The sequence below is a fragment of the Coregonus clupeaformis genome, chromosome 5 (genome assembly GCF_020615455.1).
Source record: "Coregonus clupeaformis isolate EN_2021a chromosome 5, ASM2061545v1, whole genome shotgun sequence".
Taxonomy (NCBI): Eukaryota; Metazoa; Chordata; class Actinopteri; order Salmoniformes; family Salmonidae; genus Coregonus; species Coregonus clupeaformis.
Window position 1 is genome coordinate 18464787 of NC_059196.1, and position 20898 is coordinate 18485684.

The 20898-nt window shown below is 43.8% G+C and overlaps 1 protein-coding gene across 9 annotated transcripts in view; it reads right to left on the reverse strand.

The window, feature by feature from the left end:
• The window catches only part of LOC121564090 (alpha-actinin-4), a 41322-nt gene extending 21680 nt beyond the window's left edge, over positions 1–19642 (reverse strand). For 7 of the 9 annotated variants that reach the window (XM_041875645.2, XM_041875623.2, XM_041875614.2 and 4 more), the window contains exon 1: positions 19294–19642. In XM_041875645.2, the coding sequence (XP_041731579.1) occupies positions 19294–19428 (135 nt within the window). In that variant the 5' untranslated portion in view covers positions 19429–19642. The remainder of the gene's footprint in view (positions 1–19293) is intronic. The other 2 variants (XM_041875635.2, XM_041875640.2) reach the window with 1 other exon arrangement.
• Between the last annotated feature and the right edge of the window lie 1256 nt (positions 19643–20898).

A 20898-nucleotide genomic window follows, 5' to 3' on the forward strand; every position in this document is an offset into this window, starting at 1 on the left:
AGTGGAGGGGAGGGAGAGGAGGGAAGGGATGAGAAAGTGAGGGGGAAAAGGGAGAGAGAGAGAGAGAGAGAGAGAGAGAGAGGGAGGGTTGGTGAGGAGAGCCAGAAGAGCCGTCGAAGGAATGACTGCCATCTCAATTAGCACGATAGAGATGTCAGGAATGCCAACTATGTCTATCGAGAGCAAACTTCTGAGATGTGGCTGGTTTGGGTCATGGCGTTTTGGGCAAGAATACAGAAAGAGAGCAGTGAGGCCAGAGGGGGCCAAGCAGTAAGAGGAGGCGGCGAGAACAGACAGGGACCTCATGACTGAACTGTGGTGGGGGAAAAACTAGAGTAGAAAAAAATAGAGTCCACTTTCACCACTGTTATTATTTGTATTTAGTCTGCCAAGGCAGCAGCTACTCATCCTGGGGTCCAGCAACATTAAGGCAGTTACACAAGTTTAAAAACATTACATTAACAACAGACTTCACAACACATTAAGTGTGTGCCCTCAGGCCCCTATTCTACTACCACATATCTAGAACACAAAATCCATGTGTACGTGTGTTATCGTGTATGTGTGTTGTTTCACAGTCGCCGCAGTTCCATAAGGTGTATTTTTATCTGGGTTTTTTAAAATCAAATTTTACTGCTTGCATTGGTTACTTGATGTGGAATAGAGTTCCATGTAGTCATGGCTCTATGTAGTACTGTGCACCTCCCATAGTCTGTTCTGGACTTGGGGACTGTGAAGAGACCTCTGGTGGCATCTATTGTGGGGTATGCATGGGTGTCCGAGCTGTGTGCCAGTAGTTCAAACAGACAGCTCGGTGCATTCAACATGTCAATACATCTCACAAATACAAGTAGTGATGAAGTCAATCTCTCCTCCACTTTGAGCCAGGAGAGATTAACATACATATTATTAATGTTAGCTCTCTGTGTACATCCAAGGGCCAGCCATGCTGCCCTGTTCTGAGCCAATTGCAAAAAAAATTAAGTCCCTTTTTGTGGCACATGACCACACAACTGAACAGTAGTCCAGGTGCGACAGAACTAGGGCCTGTAGGACCTGCCTTGTTGATAGTGCTGTTAAGGCAGAGCAGTGCTTTATTATGGACAGACTTCTCCCCATCTTAGCTACTGTTAAATCAATATGTTTTGACAATGACAGTTTACAATCCAGGGTTACTCCAAGCAGTTTAGTCACCTCAACTTGCAATTTCCACATTCATTACAATATTTTGAGGTTTAGTGAATGATTTGTCCCAAATACAATGCTTTTAGTTTTTGAAATATTTGGACTAACTTCTTCCTTGCCACCCATTCTGAAACTAACTGCAGCTCTTTGTTAAGTGTTGCAGTCATTTCAGTTGCTGTAGTAGCTGACGTGTATAGTGTTGAGTCATCCGCATTCATAGACACACTGGCTTTACTCAAAGCCAGCGGCATGTCATTAGTAAAGATTGAAAAAAGTAAGGGGCCTAGACAGCTGCCCAGGGGAATTCCTGATTCTACCTGGATTATGTTGGCAAGGCTTCCATTAAAGACCACCCTCTGTGTTCTGTTAGACAGGTGCCTGAGGGGGCACACACTTTCTAGTAGGCTTACATTTAAGATATGGCAAATGGGAGTGGCAATATTGTCCGCTATTACCCTCAGTAATTTTCCATCCAAGTTGTCAGACCCCGGTGGCTTGTCATTGTTGATAGACAATCATTTTTTAACCTCTTCCACACTCACTTTACAGGATTCAAAATTACAACGCTTGTCTTTCATAATTTGATCAGATATACTTGGATGTGTAGTGTCAGCGTTTGTTGCTGGCATGTCATGCCTAAGTTTACTAATCTTGCCAATGAAAAAATCATTAAAGTAACTGCCAATATCAGTGGGTGTTGAGCCATCTGATTCCATTAATGATGGGGCGGAGTTTGCCTTTTTGCCCAAAATGGCATTTTTCCTATTTTGTTGCCTTACAACATGGAATTAAAATGGATTTTTTGGGGGGTTGTATCATTTGATTTACACAACATGCCTACCACTTTGAAGACGCAAAATATTTGTTTTATTGTGAAACAAACAAGAAATAAGACAAAAAAACTGAACTTGAGCGTGCATAACTATTCACCCCCCAAAAGTCAATACTTTGTAGAGCCACCTTTTGCAGCAATTACAGCTTTAAGTCTCTTGGGGTATGTCTCTATAAGCTTGGCACATCTAGCCACTGGGATTTTTACCCATTCTTCAAGGCAAAACTGCTCCAGCTCCTTCAAGTTGGATGGGTTCCGCTGGTGTGCAGCAATCTTTAAGTCATACCACAGATTCTCAATTGGATTGAGGTCCGGGCTTTGACTAGGCCATTCCAAGACATTTAAATGTTTCCCCTTAAACCACTTGAGTGTCACTTTAGCAGTATGCTTAGGGTCATTGTCCTGCTGGAAGGTGAACCTCCATCCCAGTCTCAAATCTCTGGAAGACAAACAGGTTTCCCTCAAGAATTTTCCTGTATTTAGCGCCATCCATCATTCCTTCAATTCTGACCAGTTTCCCAGTCCCTGCCGATGAAAAACATCCCCACAGCATGATGCTGCCACCACCATGCTTCACTGTGGGGATGGTTTTCTCGGGGGGATGAGAGGTGTTGGGTTTGCGCCAGACATAGCGTTTTCCTTGATGGACAAAAAGCTCAATTTTAGTCTCATCTGACCAGAGTACCTTCTTCCATATGTTTGGGGAGTCTCCCACATGCCTTTTGGCAAACACCAAATGTGTTTGCTTATTTTTTTCTTTAACCAATGGCTTTTTCTGGCCACTCTTCGGTAAAGCCCAGCTCTGTGGAGTGTACGGCTTAAAGTGGTCCTATGGACAGATACTCCAATCTCCGCTGTAGAGCTTTGCAGCTCCTTCAGGGTTTTCTTTGGTCTCTTTGTTGCCTCTCTGTTACCTGTTTGGAGAGCTCCTTGGTGTACATGGTGCCGCTTGCTTGGTGGTGCCGCTTGCTTAGTGGTGTTGCAGACTCTGGGGCCTTTCAGAACAGGTGTATATATATATACACACTGAGATCATGTGACAGATCATGTGACACTTAAATAAAGTCCACCTGTGTGCAATCTAACTAATTATGTGACATCTATTTAAGGGCTTCATAGCAAAGGGAGTGAATACATACAGTTGAAGTTGGAAGTTTATATACACCTTTGCAAAAATACATTTAAACTCAGTTTTTCACAATTCTTGACATTTAATCCTAGTAAAAATTCCCTGTCTTCGGTCAGTTAGGATCACCACTTTATTTTAAGAATGTGAAATGTCAGAATAATAGTAGAGAATGATTTATTTCAGCTTTTATTTCTGACATCACATTCCCAGTGGGTCAGAAGTTTACATACACTCAATTAGTATTTGGTTGCATTGCCTTTAAAATTGTTTACTTGGGTCAAACGTGTCGGGTAGCCTTCCACAAGCTTCCCACAATAAGTTGGGTGAATTTTGGCCCATTCCTCCTGACAGAGCTGGTGTAACTGAGTCAGGTTTGTAGGCCTCCTTGCTCGCACACGCTTTTTCAGTTCTGCCCACAAATTTTCAATACGATTGAGGTCAGGGCTTTGTGATGGCCACTCCAATACCTTGACTTTGTTGTCGTTAAGCCATTTTGCCACAACTTTGGAAGTATGCTTGGGGTCATTGTCCATTTGGAAGACCCATTTGCGACCAAGCTTTAACTTCCTGACTGTCGTCTTGAGATGTTGCTTCAATATATCCACATCATTTTCCTTCCTCATGATGCCATCTATTTTGTGAAGTGCACCAGTCCCTCCTGCAGCAAAGCACCCCCACAGCATGATGCTGCCACCCCTGTGCTTCACGGTTGGGATGGTGTTCTTCGGCTTGCAGGCGTTCCCCTTTTTCCTCCAAACATAACAAATGGACATTATGGCCAAAGAGTTATATTTTTGTTTTATCAGACCAGAGGACATTTCTCAAAAAAGTACGATCTTTGTCCCCATGTGCAGTTGCAAACCGTAGTCTGGCTTTTTTATGGTGGTTTTGGAGCAGTGGCTTCTTCCTTGCTGAGCGGCCTTTCAGGTTATGTCGATATAGGACTAGTTTTACTGTGGATATAGATACTTTTGTACCCGTTTCCTCCAGCATCTTCACAAGGTCCTTTGCTGTTGTTCTGGGATTGAGTTGCACTTTTTGCACCAAAGTACGTTCATCTCTAGGAGAGAGAACACGTCTCCTTCCTGAGCGGTATGACGGCTGCGTAGTCCCATGGTGTTTATGTACTTGCGTACTATTGTTTGTACAGAGGAACGTGGTACCTTCAGGCATTTGGAAATTGCTCACAAGGATGAACCAGACTTGTGGAGGTCTACCATTTTTTATCTGAGGTCTTGGCTGATTTATTTTGATTTTCCTATGATGTCAAGCAAAGAGGCACTGAGTTTGAAGGTAGGCCTTGAAATACATCCACAGGTACACCTCCAATTGACTCAAATGGTGTCAATTAGCCTATCAGAAGCTTCTAAAGCCATGACATCATTTTCTGTAATTTTCAAGCTGTTTAAAAAGGCACAGTCAACTTAGTGTATGTAAACTTCTGACCCACTGGAATTGTGATACAGTGAATTATAAGTGAAATAATCTGTCTGTAAACAATTGTTGGAAAGATTACTTGTGTCATGCACAAAGTAGATGTCCTAACCGACTTGCCAAAACTATAGTTTGTTAACAAGAAATTAGTGGAGTGGTTGAAAAACGAGTTTTAATGACTCCAACCTAAGTGTATGTAAACTTCTGACTTCAACTGTATGCACGCACCCCTTTTCCATTATTTATTTTTTAGCATTTTCTGAAGCAAGTTATTTTTTTCATTTCACTTCCCCAATTTGGACTATTTTGTGTATGTCCATTACATGAAATCCAAATAAAAATCCATTTAAATTACAGGTTGTAATGCAACAAAATAGGAAAGACGCCAAGGGGGATGAATACTTTTGCAAGGCACTGAATAGCTACTATATTGTGATCACTACATCCGATGGATTTGGATACTGCTTTAAAGCACATTTCTGCAGCATTAGTAAAGATGTGATCAATACATGTTGATTATTTTATTCCTGTGCTGTTTCTAACTACCCTGGTAGGTTGACTGATAACCTGAACCATGTTGCAGGCATTAGTTACAGTTTGAAGCTCTCTTGAGTGGGCAACCTGATGAAAGCCAGTCAATATTTAAAAATCACCCAGAAAATATACCTCTGTTGATATCACATACATTATCAAGCATTTCACACGTTATCCAGATACTGACTGCTAGCACTTGGTGGTCTATAGCAGCTTCCCACAAGAATGGGCTTTAGGTGAGGCAGATTAACCTGTAGCCATATTACTTCAACAATATTTAACATGAGATCCGCTAAGCTTTACAGGAATGTGGTTCTGAATATAAACGGTCACACCTCCACCTTTGGCATTTCTGTCTTTTCTGTAGATCTTATAACCATGTATTGCTACCACTGTATCAAAGGTATTATCTAAGTGAATTTCAGAGATAGTCAGAATATGAATGTCATCTGTTACTAGCAAATTATTGATTTCATGAACCTTGTTAAGGTACATATGTTAATGCCTAGTGATGCTCTAGATGAAAGCTACCTACAAAAAAAAGACCTAAGCTAATTTTAAAGGCAAAGTGCAGTCAAAAATGTGATTTTCCTTTGTTTTATATACACATTTCCACACTATGAGGTTGGAATAATACTGTGAAATTCACATTTTTATTGTATATAGAATCAATGTACCATCTAAACCGCTGTGATATTTTCCACAACCAAATTTATTTTCAGCTGGTGTACAAAACCCAAAGGAAAAACGGCAAAACAAAACTTAAGAACGGGAAGCATAGAAATAGCGCACATACAACAGATATACCGCTTCTTAGACTTGCTTTCAATGAGAATGAAATATTTTTAACTCACATTTCTATGTGAATTTGGTCAGGTCGCCCAAAAAGTTACATATTGTAGCTTTAATTGTTACCCAGAAATTATTTGATATAGAGATAAAAATGGCTGCATTGGATATTTAAGAGACCCTTACAGCCACTGGAGTCAGCAGCCATAGTCCCCCTGACTCAGTATTTGACATCACACTGCAACGCTTCCCGCCTCTCACCACCCGTTCACAAACACCTCGACTAATCAGCAGCCCGCAAATCAACTTCCTGTTTAACGAGCCACAGGACAGGAAACGGAGGCTGAAAGGGGGTGGGGGGGTGGTGGTGATGTCCATCCTTTAGTCTACATCCATCCAGGAAGGAGATTGTATTGAGATGAATCATTAGGAATGATAGTGATCATCAGCGTAACACTACCACAGCTAACAATGTAGAAACCAGGAAACTCAACCACAGGAAATGAAGTCAACTTTAGGGTGATACTCTATGTTGGTGCGTCTAAAATGTGTCGTAAATAGCTGAGCTCACTTCAAGATAAGATGGGGATAGTCATGTTTGTTCATGGGTTCATGAGGTATAGGAACACAACGGTGAAAAGCATCTTATGGTTTTATGTGTTGGTGCTTATTATGTGCTGTAAAGTGAAAGTGTAAACTTTACAAGGAACTACAGTCAAGTGGTTAAATCCCCCGCATTCTGAGCTTTGTCAATAGACCGCCCCATGTGAACATCTAGCAGTCTAGTGGTGTCCCTTGTTACTCATGACCTTTCCTGGTATTATACAGAGTGCTGACCAAGAACCACACCTCTAGTATAAATTAGGTAGTGACAAGTTGGTCCAAGTCCTCAAATTGTATTTTTAGGTCATGACATCCTCAAAGTCCAATGGCTCAGATGTGAAGTTTATAGCCATTTCATGCCCAATGACGTATGATCATCTCAATAACCGATTATTGTGAGCCGACGTCTTTGCCATGGAAATGCTTTCATAGCCGCTCAAGGATCACTTTCAGAGAATATGCCAAATGTAAATGAACCCAGCCGTGAGGAAAGGAGATAAGAGTGTGCAGACTAAATAGCGAGCTCCGGGCCTCATCCTTTTGGCAGTTGGCTTAGGGGAGGACTGGGCCTTTCCCATTTAAACCTCTACCCCAACTCACATTCCAGACTCAACTATGACATGGACACCTATAAATACATTGGGTACATAACCCAAATAAATCACACATCAGATGGAGAGATACTGTGGCAAGGTTCACATGTTAAATGTAGAGGGCATGACAGGAGGTAAGGAAATACATGGAAAATTAAAGGGTTTTCCTTCTGTCCCAAACCCTCCACCCCACCCCTACACAGAGGCGAGCACTTAAGGATTATGCCTTATCCTGATTCTTAAAATGGCAAACATGAGATAAGGATACATTTCAGTCCCCTCCCAGTTCGAGAACAACGCCTGGAAACACAACCATTGAATCCCACACAATGGAGGCATGCCGACTGACCTCTATGGGGCACATCCAGACCATAGTCTATGGCCCAGACATTCTGATAGACCATGATTTATGGAAAGGATTCTTCACCGGTTTGTACTATTCTGTATGTTAGTAGTCATAAAACTGAATGTCAATTATATACAAATCAGAGTATCAAAATGGAACTTGACTATTGCTTGAAATGAGAAATGACCTTCACTGAGTTTGCTATTGTACTGCGAGACCTTTGAGCGAGTTACATATTCCAGATTTCAGCCACCCCCAAAGACATTTATTTTCTTTCCAGAAGCACTTTCGCCACTTTTTGACCTTTAATAACAAAGCAGCAGTTCAGCCAATCCCAAAATAAGCTGATGTCATTACATGGCTCTGTGAGTTAGTCACAATCTGGCAGCCCCAGAGAGGGATTGGCAGATATCATCGTTAACCCTTTGTACAGACCTTTATTAAGTAATTGTATCATTCTAGGGATATGTCTCTGTCTGTGCTGGGTTAGAGGAATAGCTGTCCAATACTGCCAAACAGGGAGGATGTGTAGTGTGAGGCGAGTCACCCAACAGGATGGATGCTTTAGATATGGCTCAGATCAGTCTGCATTTCCTGCAGCCTCTATGAGTAAGCGGTGATTGAGGACATCAATGGGGCTGGTCACCATAATGATGACACGGTCTTTCCACATAATTCATCCAGATACGTAGGTTTACTCTACTGTGCTAAACGATGATGGGAGGATGGGTCACAACTTCAGCGTGTGGTTCCACCAATAGTTTCATCCATCACTCAAACTACTATTGAATTATTATTTTTTTTACAAATCTATGAAAACTGAGTTGTCTATTCATGTCATTTTTTTTGTATTACCAAAAAACACAACACAATTTGAGTAACATTATGGATGACACATACAGACAGTTTAAATATGTTATTTCCTGATTGTACAGAGGCTAAGCCACAGCATCTCCTTCTCAGTAGGTGCTTACCAGAGCGTGAAGCAGTCCAACCAGAGTGGATGCTGACCTTCTCCGCCTGGCCATTGAAAGGGGAAGCCATTACAAAGAGAAACAACAAGTGCAGGACAGTAAAGCACAGCTGAGGAGCGAATAGAGCAACCGCAAGCACTCTAAACAAAACAACTGTGGTCATCTGAGCAGCAAACACATGAGTGGGAATCAACCAGTGTAGCCTTCTTACTCAAACTATGAGTAAGATGTTCCTCAAGCCGGTAGTTCTCACTTTACTAAACCAGGCGTGAGGTATTTCAAACTTCATCCACAGACTCACTGTAACCAAACAGAGTGCTCGGTTGGGAAAACCACCTCCGCCTCATCTGCTTTGGCCCACATGACATCTCCAGCAGCCCACACCATCAGTAAAGCTGGCCAGGCAAGATTGTGGGGGTGAGCAGTTTGCTTGACACCTACACACAGACATTCTTCTCAGTCTGTGGTCAAGCGACAGCACATTTTTATCAGGTTACTGTGAACTTCATGCTGCCCTTATCCCAGACATCAACGTTGAGACTGAACTGGAGTACCAATGAGCCATTTGGTCAAAGACAGAGGAATATGGGGGAGGATAGTCATTTCCTCAAATCAAATGGGTGTAGCTGGAATGACCTCCGTCCTAAAACGAAGGAATTTGTGAACGGTCGGCAACAGTCTTAAACTTCAAGGCTCCAACTCCACTTTGATGTAAGAAGAAATGTTCGGTGGGAACGCTGGCATTTGTGCCCAGCTGAACATGCTTAGGTAATCCTTGGGACTCGTTTCACAGCGATTGTGGGAGAGAGATAAAGGGAGCGTGACATTTCTGCTTTATTCCAGACATTCCCACTGGGGCAGGAGAGTGTAGCTCCGGCCTTAGTACCCTGCACCTCATCTGCTCCAAATCTGTCACATCCTCCTCCATGGAGGTTCTCAGAGCCAGCCTCCGCAATAGCACAGCCTGGAATCATCCCTTTAGTAGTGATAATCAGCCTGGTCTGCAAGATCAGAATCTATGAAACATGAATGCTCTATGGCAGGGTTCCCCAACTGGCCCTATGGTGGTTTTATTTGGCCCCCCACGCTGTCTGAGCAAACTATTTATTTATTATTTTCATTGTTGGACACCAGGAAATCAGCTCCAAGTGATTTTAATTTAAGAAATCGGTTCAAGTATTCCCACGCATAATAGAGACATCTGATGGTATACAAATGTAAGCAAGGTTTGAAATGATGTTTTAGTCAAACATATCGTTTTGGACTTTTTACAAATTATTTGTAATTATGTTCTGGCAACCCAACCTAGTTGATGATCCTATGGATTCCACGGCTCATTTTATGAAACATAGCCTAGGCTTATAGATTAAATAGTCATGACGCGACTCAACTAATGTTTCATCTTGTGAATACTCGTGTTAAAACACCAGAAATTGGTTCAGACTAAAGCCTTATGGCAGTGGAATAATCAATCATAAATACCTTTCTCATTAACATTAAGTCAGGCAAAGGCTTTAAGATCAAGATAGAAACCAGAATGTGACAGAGGGGAAGGTGAGGGCTATTTGTAGAAAGCCTTTGAAAGGCAGGAACAAAATCAAAATGTGGAGGATAGAGAGAAAGAGAGGGAGCACGAGCCTGAGAAAATGTGACCAAACGAGAAAGGCAGGCTGGCCCAGTAGACAGCATTGTCACATTAACTGCCTCTTCCTGCCGTTGCCTGCCTGTCGCACTCGTTGCCTTATAAGGCAACGCATTTAACTGTCTGTCACTGTGGTGATGATGTAACAGCTTACAAAGTGCACACCCCCCGCACGCACACAAAGTAGTTTTTTTTCTTCAGAAACACCTGAAAAAAACATCTTTATCAGATGAAAAAGTTTGTTCCAAAAATGGCCTGCATCTTAAAAAGACAACCCCAGATCATTTCACAACATTTGTGTCCTGGATGTGTTTATTTGTTCAAAAGTCAAGGAATGTGAAACACGACCCCCTCCCCCTCCCCCATAGGGGAGCTTCCAATGAGCCAGAAACAAAAAGCAGGCACCAGGGAGAGAGAAAACCCGCTGCATTGCTGCTGAAGCTTCTGTAACTGTGCAAACAGCAACCTACTACTTCCTGCCTCTGGAGAAGGAGTCATGCTCCCAGTCCCAGGAAAGATCTCTTATAGCAAAGTCAAAATGTGTGCATATGCGTGGCTTGAGATACCCTGCAGTGGAGGCTGGTGAATTATACCGCTCTGTGGGTCATTAGGTGTGGGCAGGAGGAGGAAGTAAGAACCCACCCCCACCTCCGACAGACACTCCACAGCTAACCCTACATGTCTGACACACACACACACGCAGACAAGACAGGCTCTCACACACACACTCAAAATGGCTGCCAAGAAACTCTTCAACACATATTGCAAAGGCATATACAAACATAGTTACACACTCACACAGACACAGGATGCCAAGATTCTTACTTAACTATTGTCCAAATGGCTATTGCCTAATCGGACCCATCCACAGTCGAGCGCAGACTCACAAAGCTGTCACCCAACACGTAAACATCCAAGCAGCCTTTTCTAAACAGAAACACTGATCTCAAACATTATGAAGACGACGAGGAGGGGGCGGGGATGAAGGAGAGAACACATCACCAGACACCACACCCCTCTTCTACAGTCAGGGGGTGTGACAGGTGATGTGTGTGATGTGGTGAGAGTGGGCAGGGAGGGGGAGGGAGCCCTGGAGCTCAGCCCCTCTGCAGCCCCTTCAGAACCTTCCCGGAGCAGGATCTCTGGCTCGGCCACAACATCACTGACTGGGGAGAGACTGACTGCGACCCACTTCACCTCCCTCCCCATCCACCGTCCCTCCCTGGGGGTCTCCACTGCATCATGTCATAAACACATGTACAGTACTTAACCCCACCTCCCTTCCCCATTCCACCCAGTCTAAGTGGATTTGATACAATGAGCCCGTCTCAGATTGACCCCCACAGAGACAGTAGGCCTGGGGTGCTAAACCATGGCGGGGGGACGGTACCATTCATGCAGGTGGGGGATATTACAAGGCCGTTGAGTGTAATCCCCTCTTAATGACTTTCATAATGCACTGGAGTCCCCCCCCCCCTGGGCTGCTGCATGGACCAGTCCTATGTAAGCATCAGAAACTGATATGTTCACATTCTTACATCCTGGAAATGAATTACACTGGCCTAGTCTCTACAGAGCACGGTAGTAGAGCAATGCCAAAAACGTTGATCTGTGTACATCTCAAAGAGACTGAACAAGATCATACCAACAACAATTCAAAGAAGAGTGGTATTACACTGCGACACGAAACACCACAGAACAACATGTACTGTTCCTCTCGCCGTGCTCTTGTTTCATTAGCGCTGGTGGTGTGAACACTGAGGCGTTCATTCACACATGAGATTCACACATCTGTCTGGCTGGGGCTACGCTGCTGCAGGTTGTTAGGCTTTCCAGTACACAGCTGCGGTGGTGGGCCCCTGTACAGAGCGCTCTTTGTTAAAAGCTCTCGTTAAATAATGCCTTTGGGAGCTTTGATTTGATTTGTCAGAGAGATTGTCTGGTGCACTTCCCTGGCCTACACGGCTCTTTGAGGAAGGAGAAGAGAGATGCAGGCAGTTGGGTGATTACCCAGTGAGTATAGGAGAGGAAGGATTCACTGGGGGGAAACATATCTATGACGCACACCCTGGGCCTGCTGTAATAGGACCCTCTGTCAGCTGGCCAGTGACCCACAGGGAAAGGCAGGTCACAGTACAGACAGAGATAGCGATAAACCACCCAAAGTCCTTTTCTCATCTCTCATCCGGCAGGTTAGCCATAAACTGGCCTGGTTAAGGGGGGGACCTCACGCTGCGCTTATGACTCCAAATCTCTCCTACTGTGTGGAACTAGAAGACACAGAGTAATCTGATTCTGAGGGCTACTTATACAACTGGAGTTGAATAAGGAAGCAACAGAAAACCACAGAAACCACAGCCTTACTTTCCCTTTCCTGCTACTCCCTTGAGATGGACTCTAGTAGTGGAGTCACATACTGGGCTGAACTAGGACAAACAAGCCCACGGGACTGGGTGAGTTTAAATGGGGGCAGCTACGGCACGAGATGAGCCAGTAGTCTTGGCACTTCATACTAGAGAGTTGGTGATGGCTGTGCCCAAAGTAGCCTGAATATCATCTCAAGTTAGAGGACAACCTTTATGAGTCTAATGGGTGAACTGTCTGGCATAGCTGTGTGCTTCTGGTCTTTATAAGGTTGTCTGTGTGCTAGCAACAGTCTCTGAAGAGCTGCCTTTGTGTTGCAACACACTCTAGGAAAAAAGACAGGCATTTCACTCCCTCCCTGACAATCTGCCGGTCTGCCTCTGTAAATGCCTGACTAGAAAGAGCGCCTCCCACACAAGGACCAGACCGAAATGTTAAACCACACTGGCTTGGTGATGAAGACGGAATCCAACCGGCTACTGGCCAAAAAAGATAAATATATAGCCTAAATCCTAAAAATAATCCTGTGTATTCCCATGGGCAGTGCTCTAATCCTCTTACAAACAGTCTTTTGTCTGAGCCCTGTACACTTAAGAGTCTTTCACTGGCGCTGCAGACAGATGCAAACAATGGGCCAAGGACAGAGAAAGTGTTGCTGTGGTTGGTTCTCTCTGTGCCCTCTGGATGCAGGGTAAAACCTTGAACCGACGGGCTGCGACACGACTCTGGGTGGCTGCTGGGTCGTGCTGTAAATATAAATAAAAAAAATCGCACTTGCCCTGCCTGCAACCACCAGGGGCTCAGAGTCAGACAAAGACTGCGTGTGTGTGTGTGTGTGTGTGTGTGCTGGTGTGTGTGTGTGTGTGCTGGTGTGTGTGTGTGTGTGTGTGTGTGTGTGTGTGCTGGTGGGTTTCTGCACTTGTTTATTGTCTGTTATTTTCCAAGGGCTGGGGGCGGTTAACAACATCCCAAGTCCCAACAGGCTTAGTTTCGAGACCCTCTCTCACACTGTGCCCCACCTACCAGGGTCTTCAATAATAAAACAATAAGTTACAATAGAAATGAGAGAGGGCCTCAGAGAAAACACTTCAAAGAGCTGCTTCTCTCTATGACCTTCCCTTATCATGGCTACAGGGTAGGAGGAGCCCCATAAAGGTATTGATTTAAACTAACAAGTATAGTATAGGCCCTTAAAAAGGCAGGGAGCAGTTCACTACAGAGTGGCCCTGGGCCGGGGGGGGGGGGGATCTACCACTAACCATACTGAGAGAACAGTCTGTGTTTGTGTGTACCATTGATTGGCAGCTAAGCCTGTTCACTCAAGGCGGTTTTGTTTGGTTGTAAATACACACCTGCTAGGAGTACCCACCAGCAGGTTCATCAGATCGAACCACATCCATCCAGACCACCCGGTCTCAACCCAAACCCAGCTGACCGACGGTTAAACCCATCAAACCTACAGTTTATAAGCCAACCCTCGCATCACTTCTATCCAAACAGATCTGTAAAGTAGGTGGTTGGGAATGTGTCCTTCAGCTCAAGGTTACCCTTGAGCAGTGTTCTCCACAGCTATGGAAAGTCACTGACCAAACGGCTTACCAATACTGTGCGTCTCTGGCCATGCCCTCCTGATCCTCCTTAGCCCTTCCACCAGAGCCATGTTCTTAAGCCCCCTGATCAAGCTGCCTCTCCTCCAGCTGGGATAAGGGTGGGATCATGTCACTGGACAGTAACTGCCTGGAGTATATCACTGATGTGGTTAAGATTGAGCCGTCCATTGATAGCATGCCCCTGGTGATGATGACCCAGTCAAAGTTCACCTTTAAAAGTAACTGGTCTCTGGTTCATTGAGAATTCAGGTGGACTGCATAGCTGAAGTAGGCATTCTACCAGCCAAAATGTCTGGGTTTGCACTGTGGAGGAGCCTTTCCTATAGCAGAGATAAAAGCCTTCAGCTTGCTGTAACAGTTGACTCACACAAACACACAGCATGTTCCTCTGAAGCAACAGCTTGATGTAAAGTACAAAGTAGTCTCTCGGCACATCTGCTCCCAGTAACAGAGTGTCCCTGTGGCCTGACACTGACTGGATATGATATGAAATCTCAGAACCAGCCTTTTATCCAGCCAGTCTTTCCTGAGGGGGTTCCAGTGGATTTGTGGGACAGATGTTGTGTAGGGTTCAGGCCAGGGTTAACTTCAAGCACATATTGGGGACATCTACCGCTGCTGCGGTGGTGGTGGCACTTGGCAAGACCAGTAACATGGGTCAATTGACAGAGATACAAATGATATCTAGTCAAACCTGGCAGGCTGCGCTAGAGGACAGTATTTCAGGTCCTTCACTTATGTCCCTGACCATGAGTGTTGTGGTTGAGCTAGCTAGACAAACGCACTGCTGACTAAAAGCCACTGTTGGTGGTTGTGACTCAAATCTGAAATTGGTTAGGACAGCCATTTTTCACTAAAGCACAATGCTTAACCTGAACTTCTAAAGAAAAGTATCTCATAGTGCAGGTGTAGGTAACCCAGGTCCTGGAGGGCCACAGGCACTCCATGTTTTTGATTTAACCGACCTGGAAGACCAGCTGTGTTGAATTTAGGCAATCACTGAACTGATCAATTAGCTCAGTTGGTCAGGTGTGGTGCCTAGTTGGAACAAAATCCTGCAGTACCTGTGGCACTCCAGGAACAGGGTTGCTTACCCCGGTCATAGTTCGTATGGGTTATATAGCCTATTAGCTAACTTAGCCCACTTCTGCATTAGAATACATACAAATAATACGCCTATATTGGTATCTATTTACATTACAATTAAATTAGAGTCTCAGACACAAGACCATGATTAGACAGTGGATTGTAGTAGTGGTGCTTTTAATAGCAGCACAGAGGGCCTCTGTTTTGCTCTAGGCCTGCTAAAAGCCCTTCTGAGCAGCACTGTGGTCTGGCTCCCCTGTGTCACTAAGCCTGGCTCTCTCACAGGTGCAGACTAAATATTGACTGGTCCACCACTGCCAAAAAGACTACCTGCTCCGAGGCTTTTATCAGAATAGACTTATGGTAGATACACACATCACATCTTTGCTGATTGAAGGGACAAGAAAATGCTCATGCATTTATTTTGCACACACACACCAATCTACTAGCGTTGACTGGCTAAATTGCCAGAACTTTGTTTATTTAGACGGAACAGTGTTTACCACCAACCCATGGCGAAACCCCACAGCAAATTCTCTGCTATGTGGAAAAACCAACTTCTCTCCTAAAGCCCCCTCCCACTCCCCTCTTTGCCTCCATAATAATGCAGCCCCACCCCTTCTGCAGAGACACCACCACCACACTTAAACACATTCCTTTCTCCGAATTGCCTACAAGCCCCCGAAAGCAAAGGGCCTGCTCCAATAAGCACTGACATACACATACACACAAACAAGCAGTACTTCAAGTTGATGTAATAAAATAAAACACACTGTCTCACATGTAGACAGAAACCACAGCCTGAAGTAGGGGAACTGCACATTGCACATTTGACTCCTGTCTTTAAATAATCCAAAATGAGATTTGGCGGTTGATATCTAGAGCCGAACACAGTGACATGTTGGCACCAGCTCAGAAGACAATCTCCCAACAGAGTAGTAATACTCTGACAAGTAGGCTACACAAGATGTACAAGTCACTAACATTAGCCACACTATTATAGCGTGTGTGCTGTTTTCAAAGACCCCATCTATGGCCTCTACCATGTGAAGGCATGATGGACCTCTGCTCACTCCCCTAAACAGACCAGAAAGAATGGCTGACACGAAAAACACAAACAGCCCCCCCTGACCACTTCCAAAACGGGAGCACCCAAAGATGGGTAGGACGACGCCCCTTGCCAAGCCCTCAATATGTGGCCACGCAACGTCCCTGCTAGCCTGCCTAACCTGGAGGACTTTCCCAGCACGCCACATTGTCCACATCTGCAATCCTGCAAAAACCCCTTTTTCAGCCAGGCAAAAAAAATAACAGGACACCCCGCCCCCCTGAAACCCCCTCCCCCTGCTACTAGCTATAATGGGCCACAAATGGAATGTTTCCCCCTGCATGCTCTTGCTGTGGGAGAGAGAGAAAAGAAGGAGTGAGAGAAAAAGGGAGCGAGGGAGAGGGGTTACATTCCATTCTGCTCTGTCCCTCTCGCTGCATGGTCGTTTTACATTCAGCTGATTTCAGATCAGGGTCAGCAGTTTTGCTCCCAGGCAGATGACAGGTCGATCACTGACGTGAGATCAGGGAGGGACCACTTGAAACCTAAAAAACGCCTAGGGGCCTGAGTCTACAACTGCAAAAAAGTGGGCAGCGAGAAGGCCCTCATGCAGATAAAACAATAGAAACTCAGGTGTAGTTTCTCTATTGGCGGAGACAGGAATATCCACACCCACAATGAAGTCTTTCCTGCTCATCCCTACATCAGCCCCAGTCACATAAACACACACTCGACAAAGGAGAGACAACTGGCTTCTTTTAACATGGAAATCAAAATTAGCCACTCCCAGTAGTCCGGTGCTTTGTGCCCCATTTCCCTAAAACAGCCATGGCCACTTATGGAGAAACCAAACCAGCCAGCCCCAAACTGACTGAGTCAGCCAGTCAAATGTCAGACTATCAACAACAATCACACTCATGCAAACAGCCAGGTACTTTGATAGTGCAGTGAATATAGGGAAATGAGGAGCGATACAAATTCACACTGATCTTAAACATATGTTCAATTAAATAATGTGAGAGGAGACCATATCAAAACAGTGTACAAAAAAGTGTTGCCATCACATCAGACTGACAGTGGTTGAGTTTTGGGTGGCTTTTACCCTTTTGCACATATTTGGTGGCTGAATGCCCTTTGCTTTGAAGTGGGTTGGCTAACTGGCATCCCGAGATATTTGCATGGACACCGATTCCAACATTGCCCAGCTAGTATTGCAAAAAAACAAAGAATGGCCTAGCTCAGAATTTTGTGTACTACATTTACATTTTAGTCATTTAGCAGACACTCTTATCCGGAGCGACTTACAGTTGGTGAATGCATACATTATTTTTCTATTTTTCATACCCCCGTGGGAATCGAACCCACAACCCTGGCGTTGCAAACGCCATGCTCTACCAACTGAGCTACATCCCTGCCGGCCATTCCCTCCCCTACCCTGGACGACGCTGGGTCAATTGTGCGCCGCCCCATGGGTCTCCCGGTCGCGGCCGGCTACGACAGAGCCTGGATTCGAACCAGGATCTCTAGTGGCACAGCTTAGTTACATGTTTCTCAAGCTGAAATTGAGCTCTCTGACGTGTTACATTGTAACCAGTGTAGTATACTGGACTAGACTGAGCAGGACGAAACTTGGGTGTTGTAAAAAACACTTTAGGTAAGCTATTAATTGACAATTTACTGTTTATTTTGACATTAGCACTTTTTTTTATTTTACCTTTATTTAACCAGGTAAGCCAGTTGAGAACAAGTTCTCATTTACAACTGCGACCTGGCCAAGATAAAGCAAAGCAGTGCGATAAAAACAACAGAGTTACATATGGGGTAAAACAAAACATAAACTTTGTCCATATTCTGTTTAATGCCTCCACTTGATGTCTGATTTCCACATAGGCTACATTAAGTACAGAATCATTGGTGGGAGGCATTCATTAACTTTATGCAACAACTGGCACAGCAGCGGTGAAAACGCCACAGGAATGTGCACTTAGTTCCACCGCCGACTTTTCTGAAATAAATGTTGGGTCTATGAATGTCACGCCTCGTCCAATCAAACTCCATGTTGAATTTCATTAGCCGCTGTTTTTTATTCCATACATTTAAAGATACACATTTTAAATGTGTTACAAAAATCTATACATCCTTCAATAACCGGTGTTGATTTCAGGAAAGAAGTCCCTATTGCCTGCGTTTGTAGGCCATCCGAGTCATATTTATTAACCATTGATAAGTTCTTCCTGTGAGGAAACTTTGGCCTCCGTTGCTTTATAGGCAGACATATTTAGAGTATCGACATACAGAGAGGGTAAAGCTGAACGCATGTTTAGGCTATATCAATTAGTTTAATGAATAATGCTGTGTCTCAAACGCTGAGTAATAATGGGCTGTAATATAATGCTCGGTGTGGTGTCACGCCACTAAAAATAATGCAAATCATTTTGACAGTAAGATGTGTAGCACTACTACACACCCTCAATCATCCCATACTGTTAAGCAACGTTGCTTGAAATTATCCTCAATTGTTCTCACTCCACATTTCACAATTCCAGGGCTTGATCATAGCATTAAAGGATTAAGTCTAGTCTAAAAACAGTAAAAATACTGGAAAAAGTGGCCTGCTGCTACGACAATGTGCGACGGAGAAAGTAGATTCCAAAAAACAAGAGAACTCAGCAATGGTTATCTGCTTCGATCCAGAACATCTGATAGTACTTTGAGGACACCCTTTCTTATGCTATTTTTGAGTCACATCGAAATTATGCATATAGCCATCTTGAATCTGGTTGTTCTCAAGAAAAATGCCAGAAATATCGCCTGGGAAATTAACAAGGCTGAATAAGCGCCAGAACTAGATAGGCTACAATGTTTCATTCCAATAAATAAAAAATCACCGCTGTCCTCAGTCGAGTGAGAAAATACCGGTTGCTGTCGAAATGACGCATATGGAAGGAGTTTTATAGCCCATTTCTTGTTAAACATATACCATATCGACATAGCCCATTTCTTGTTAAGAATATACCATATCGACACAGGAAAGTTCGTTACATTTTGACGGTATAACATTTCGTTGCTTTATAGATGCAACCAGGGCCCAAATTCAGTCCTCGACCTCTCCCTGCCATTTTACCTTTCTCTGCTGTTTCTCCCAGGCCGGGTCCAGCAGCAGGTCCCGGTCCCAGTCATTTTCTTGTTCTCTTGGGTCCATGTAAACGGATGGTCCTCCAGACGATGCTTGATTATTAGACGCGTGATAATCTACCATAGTGAGATAGACCGGCAGTCTATTAGCTATCTAAGGGTATAGAACGAGAAATAAAAGAGGATGTGACCCAGTTGCGGCAACTCTATTTGCTTTCAACGTTCGGTTAGGAATATCCGGTCTATACACTGACAATACCCGCTAAAAGAATGCTTAATCTCCACCCGAGGAGGGAGTGGTGTGGTCGCAAGCAAAGCGCCGCTCCTACAAAACTAGAGTAGGTTGTCAGGCCCATATAGTTCATGAATATTCAGTGAACTGCTTATTATTCATGAGCTGATGAAAAACTGCCCCCGAAAGGCTGGAGAACACATACCTTAGTAGTAGACTATAGCCTACTAAAAGTATTGTTCAAAAAAATATTATGCCTGATATGTAGCCTAATGTCTTTGTCAAGTTGCGTAAATCATTGCAGATGGAAGTATGTGCATGTTGCTAAATATATCATTGCAACATTGTATCAAAATGTAGATTACATTTATGCCGGCCCCTTGAAACGATACAATGTTGAAAGAAAATAATGCACAAATGTATTTGTAGCCAGTATAGACAGATTTACGAACTGAAACATTATTTGGAGTTCTATACTACAGTAGTTTTGATAACTACTACTTGTATAATATCCATAGAATATTAAAGTAACTGTACAGCGAAAATTTCACTTTTAGAAGTTCATATTCTGTTAACTCATATCCAAATAATGTTGTTGACTCATCTTATACTCGTATGTGGTCAAAGCATAAATTGGAAGCAATAAAACACTTAAAAAACCTCACCTCAAAGTTGTATCTCAAACAGACGTTTAAAAAAATGCTTGCTATTTCCTCATAGAGAATAGGCTGGCCAATCAGCTGACTACTCACAGTAACGTTTTTTAACAACCAGTATACACCCACACCATTCTGTTGTTGGGGTACGCCCACACCATTCCAACACAGAAAAGCTGCTTTTTAACATACTTATTAAAAATAAAATGGAAGGAAAACTATTTATCTCATATTGTAATTCATTTTAGTTCATATTTAATATAAATATGGACAGTTACTTGAAGCGCAAGCTACACAGGGGCAGAGCCATATATGCCTCTAAATATATGTCTCTACACCAGGGTTCTTCAATTCCGGTCCTGGAGGGCCGAAACACTTCTGTTTTTTATTTCTACCTGGTAGTTAATTGCACTCACCTGGTGTCCCAGGTCTGAATTAGCCCCTGATTAGAAGGAGAGGAAAAACAGAGGTGTTTCGGCCCTCCAGGACCGGAATTGAAGAACCCTGCTCTACACAGTGGCGCTTTCAGCATGGCAACTTTTTGGAACGTTCAGATAGAAATATGCTATGTAGAACAAACATGCCTCTCTTACATGTAGAATAAGGAATTGCGTCAGCTTTATTCATGAAATATCTATCTGCAACATTCTACAATGTTTCTTCTTCTTGCAAGACAATAATCAGATGGAGCCTATAACACGACCCA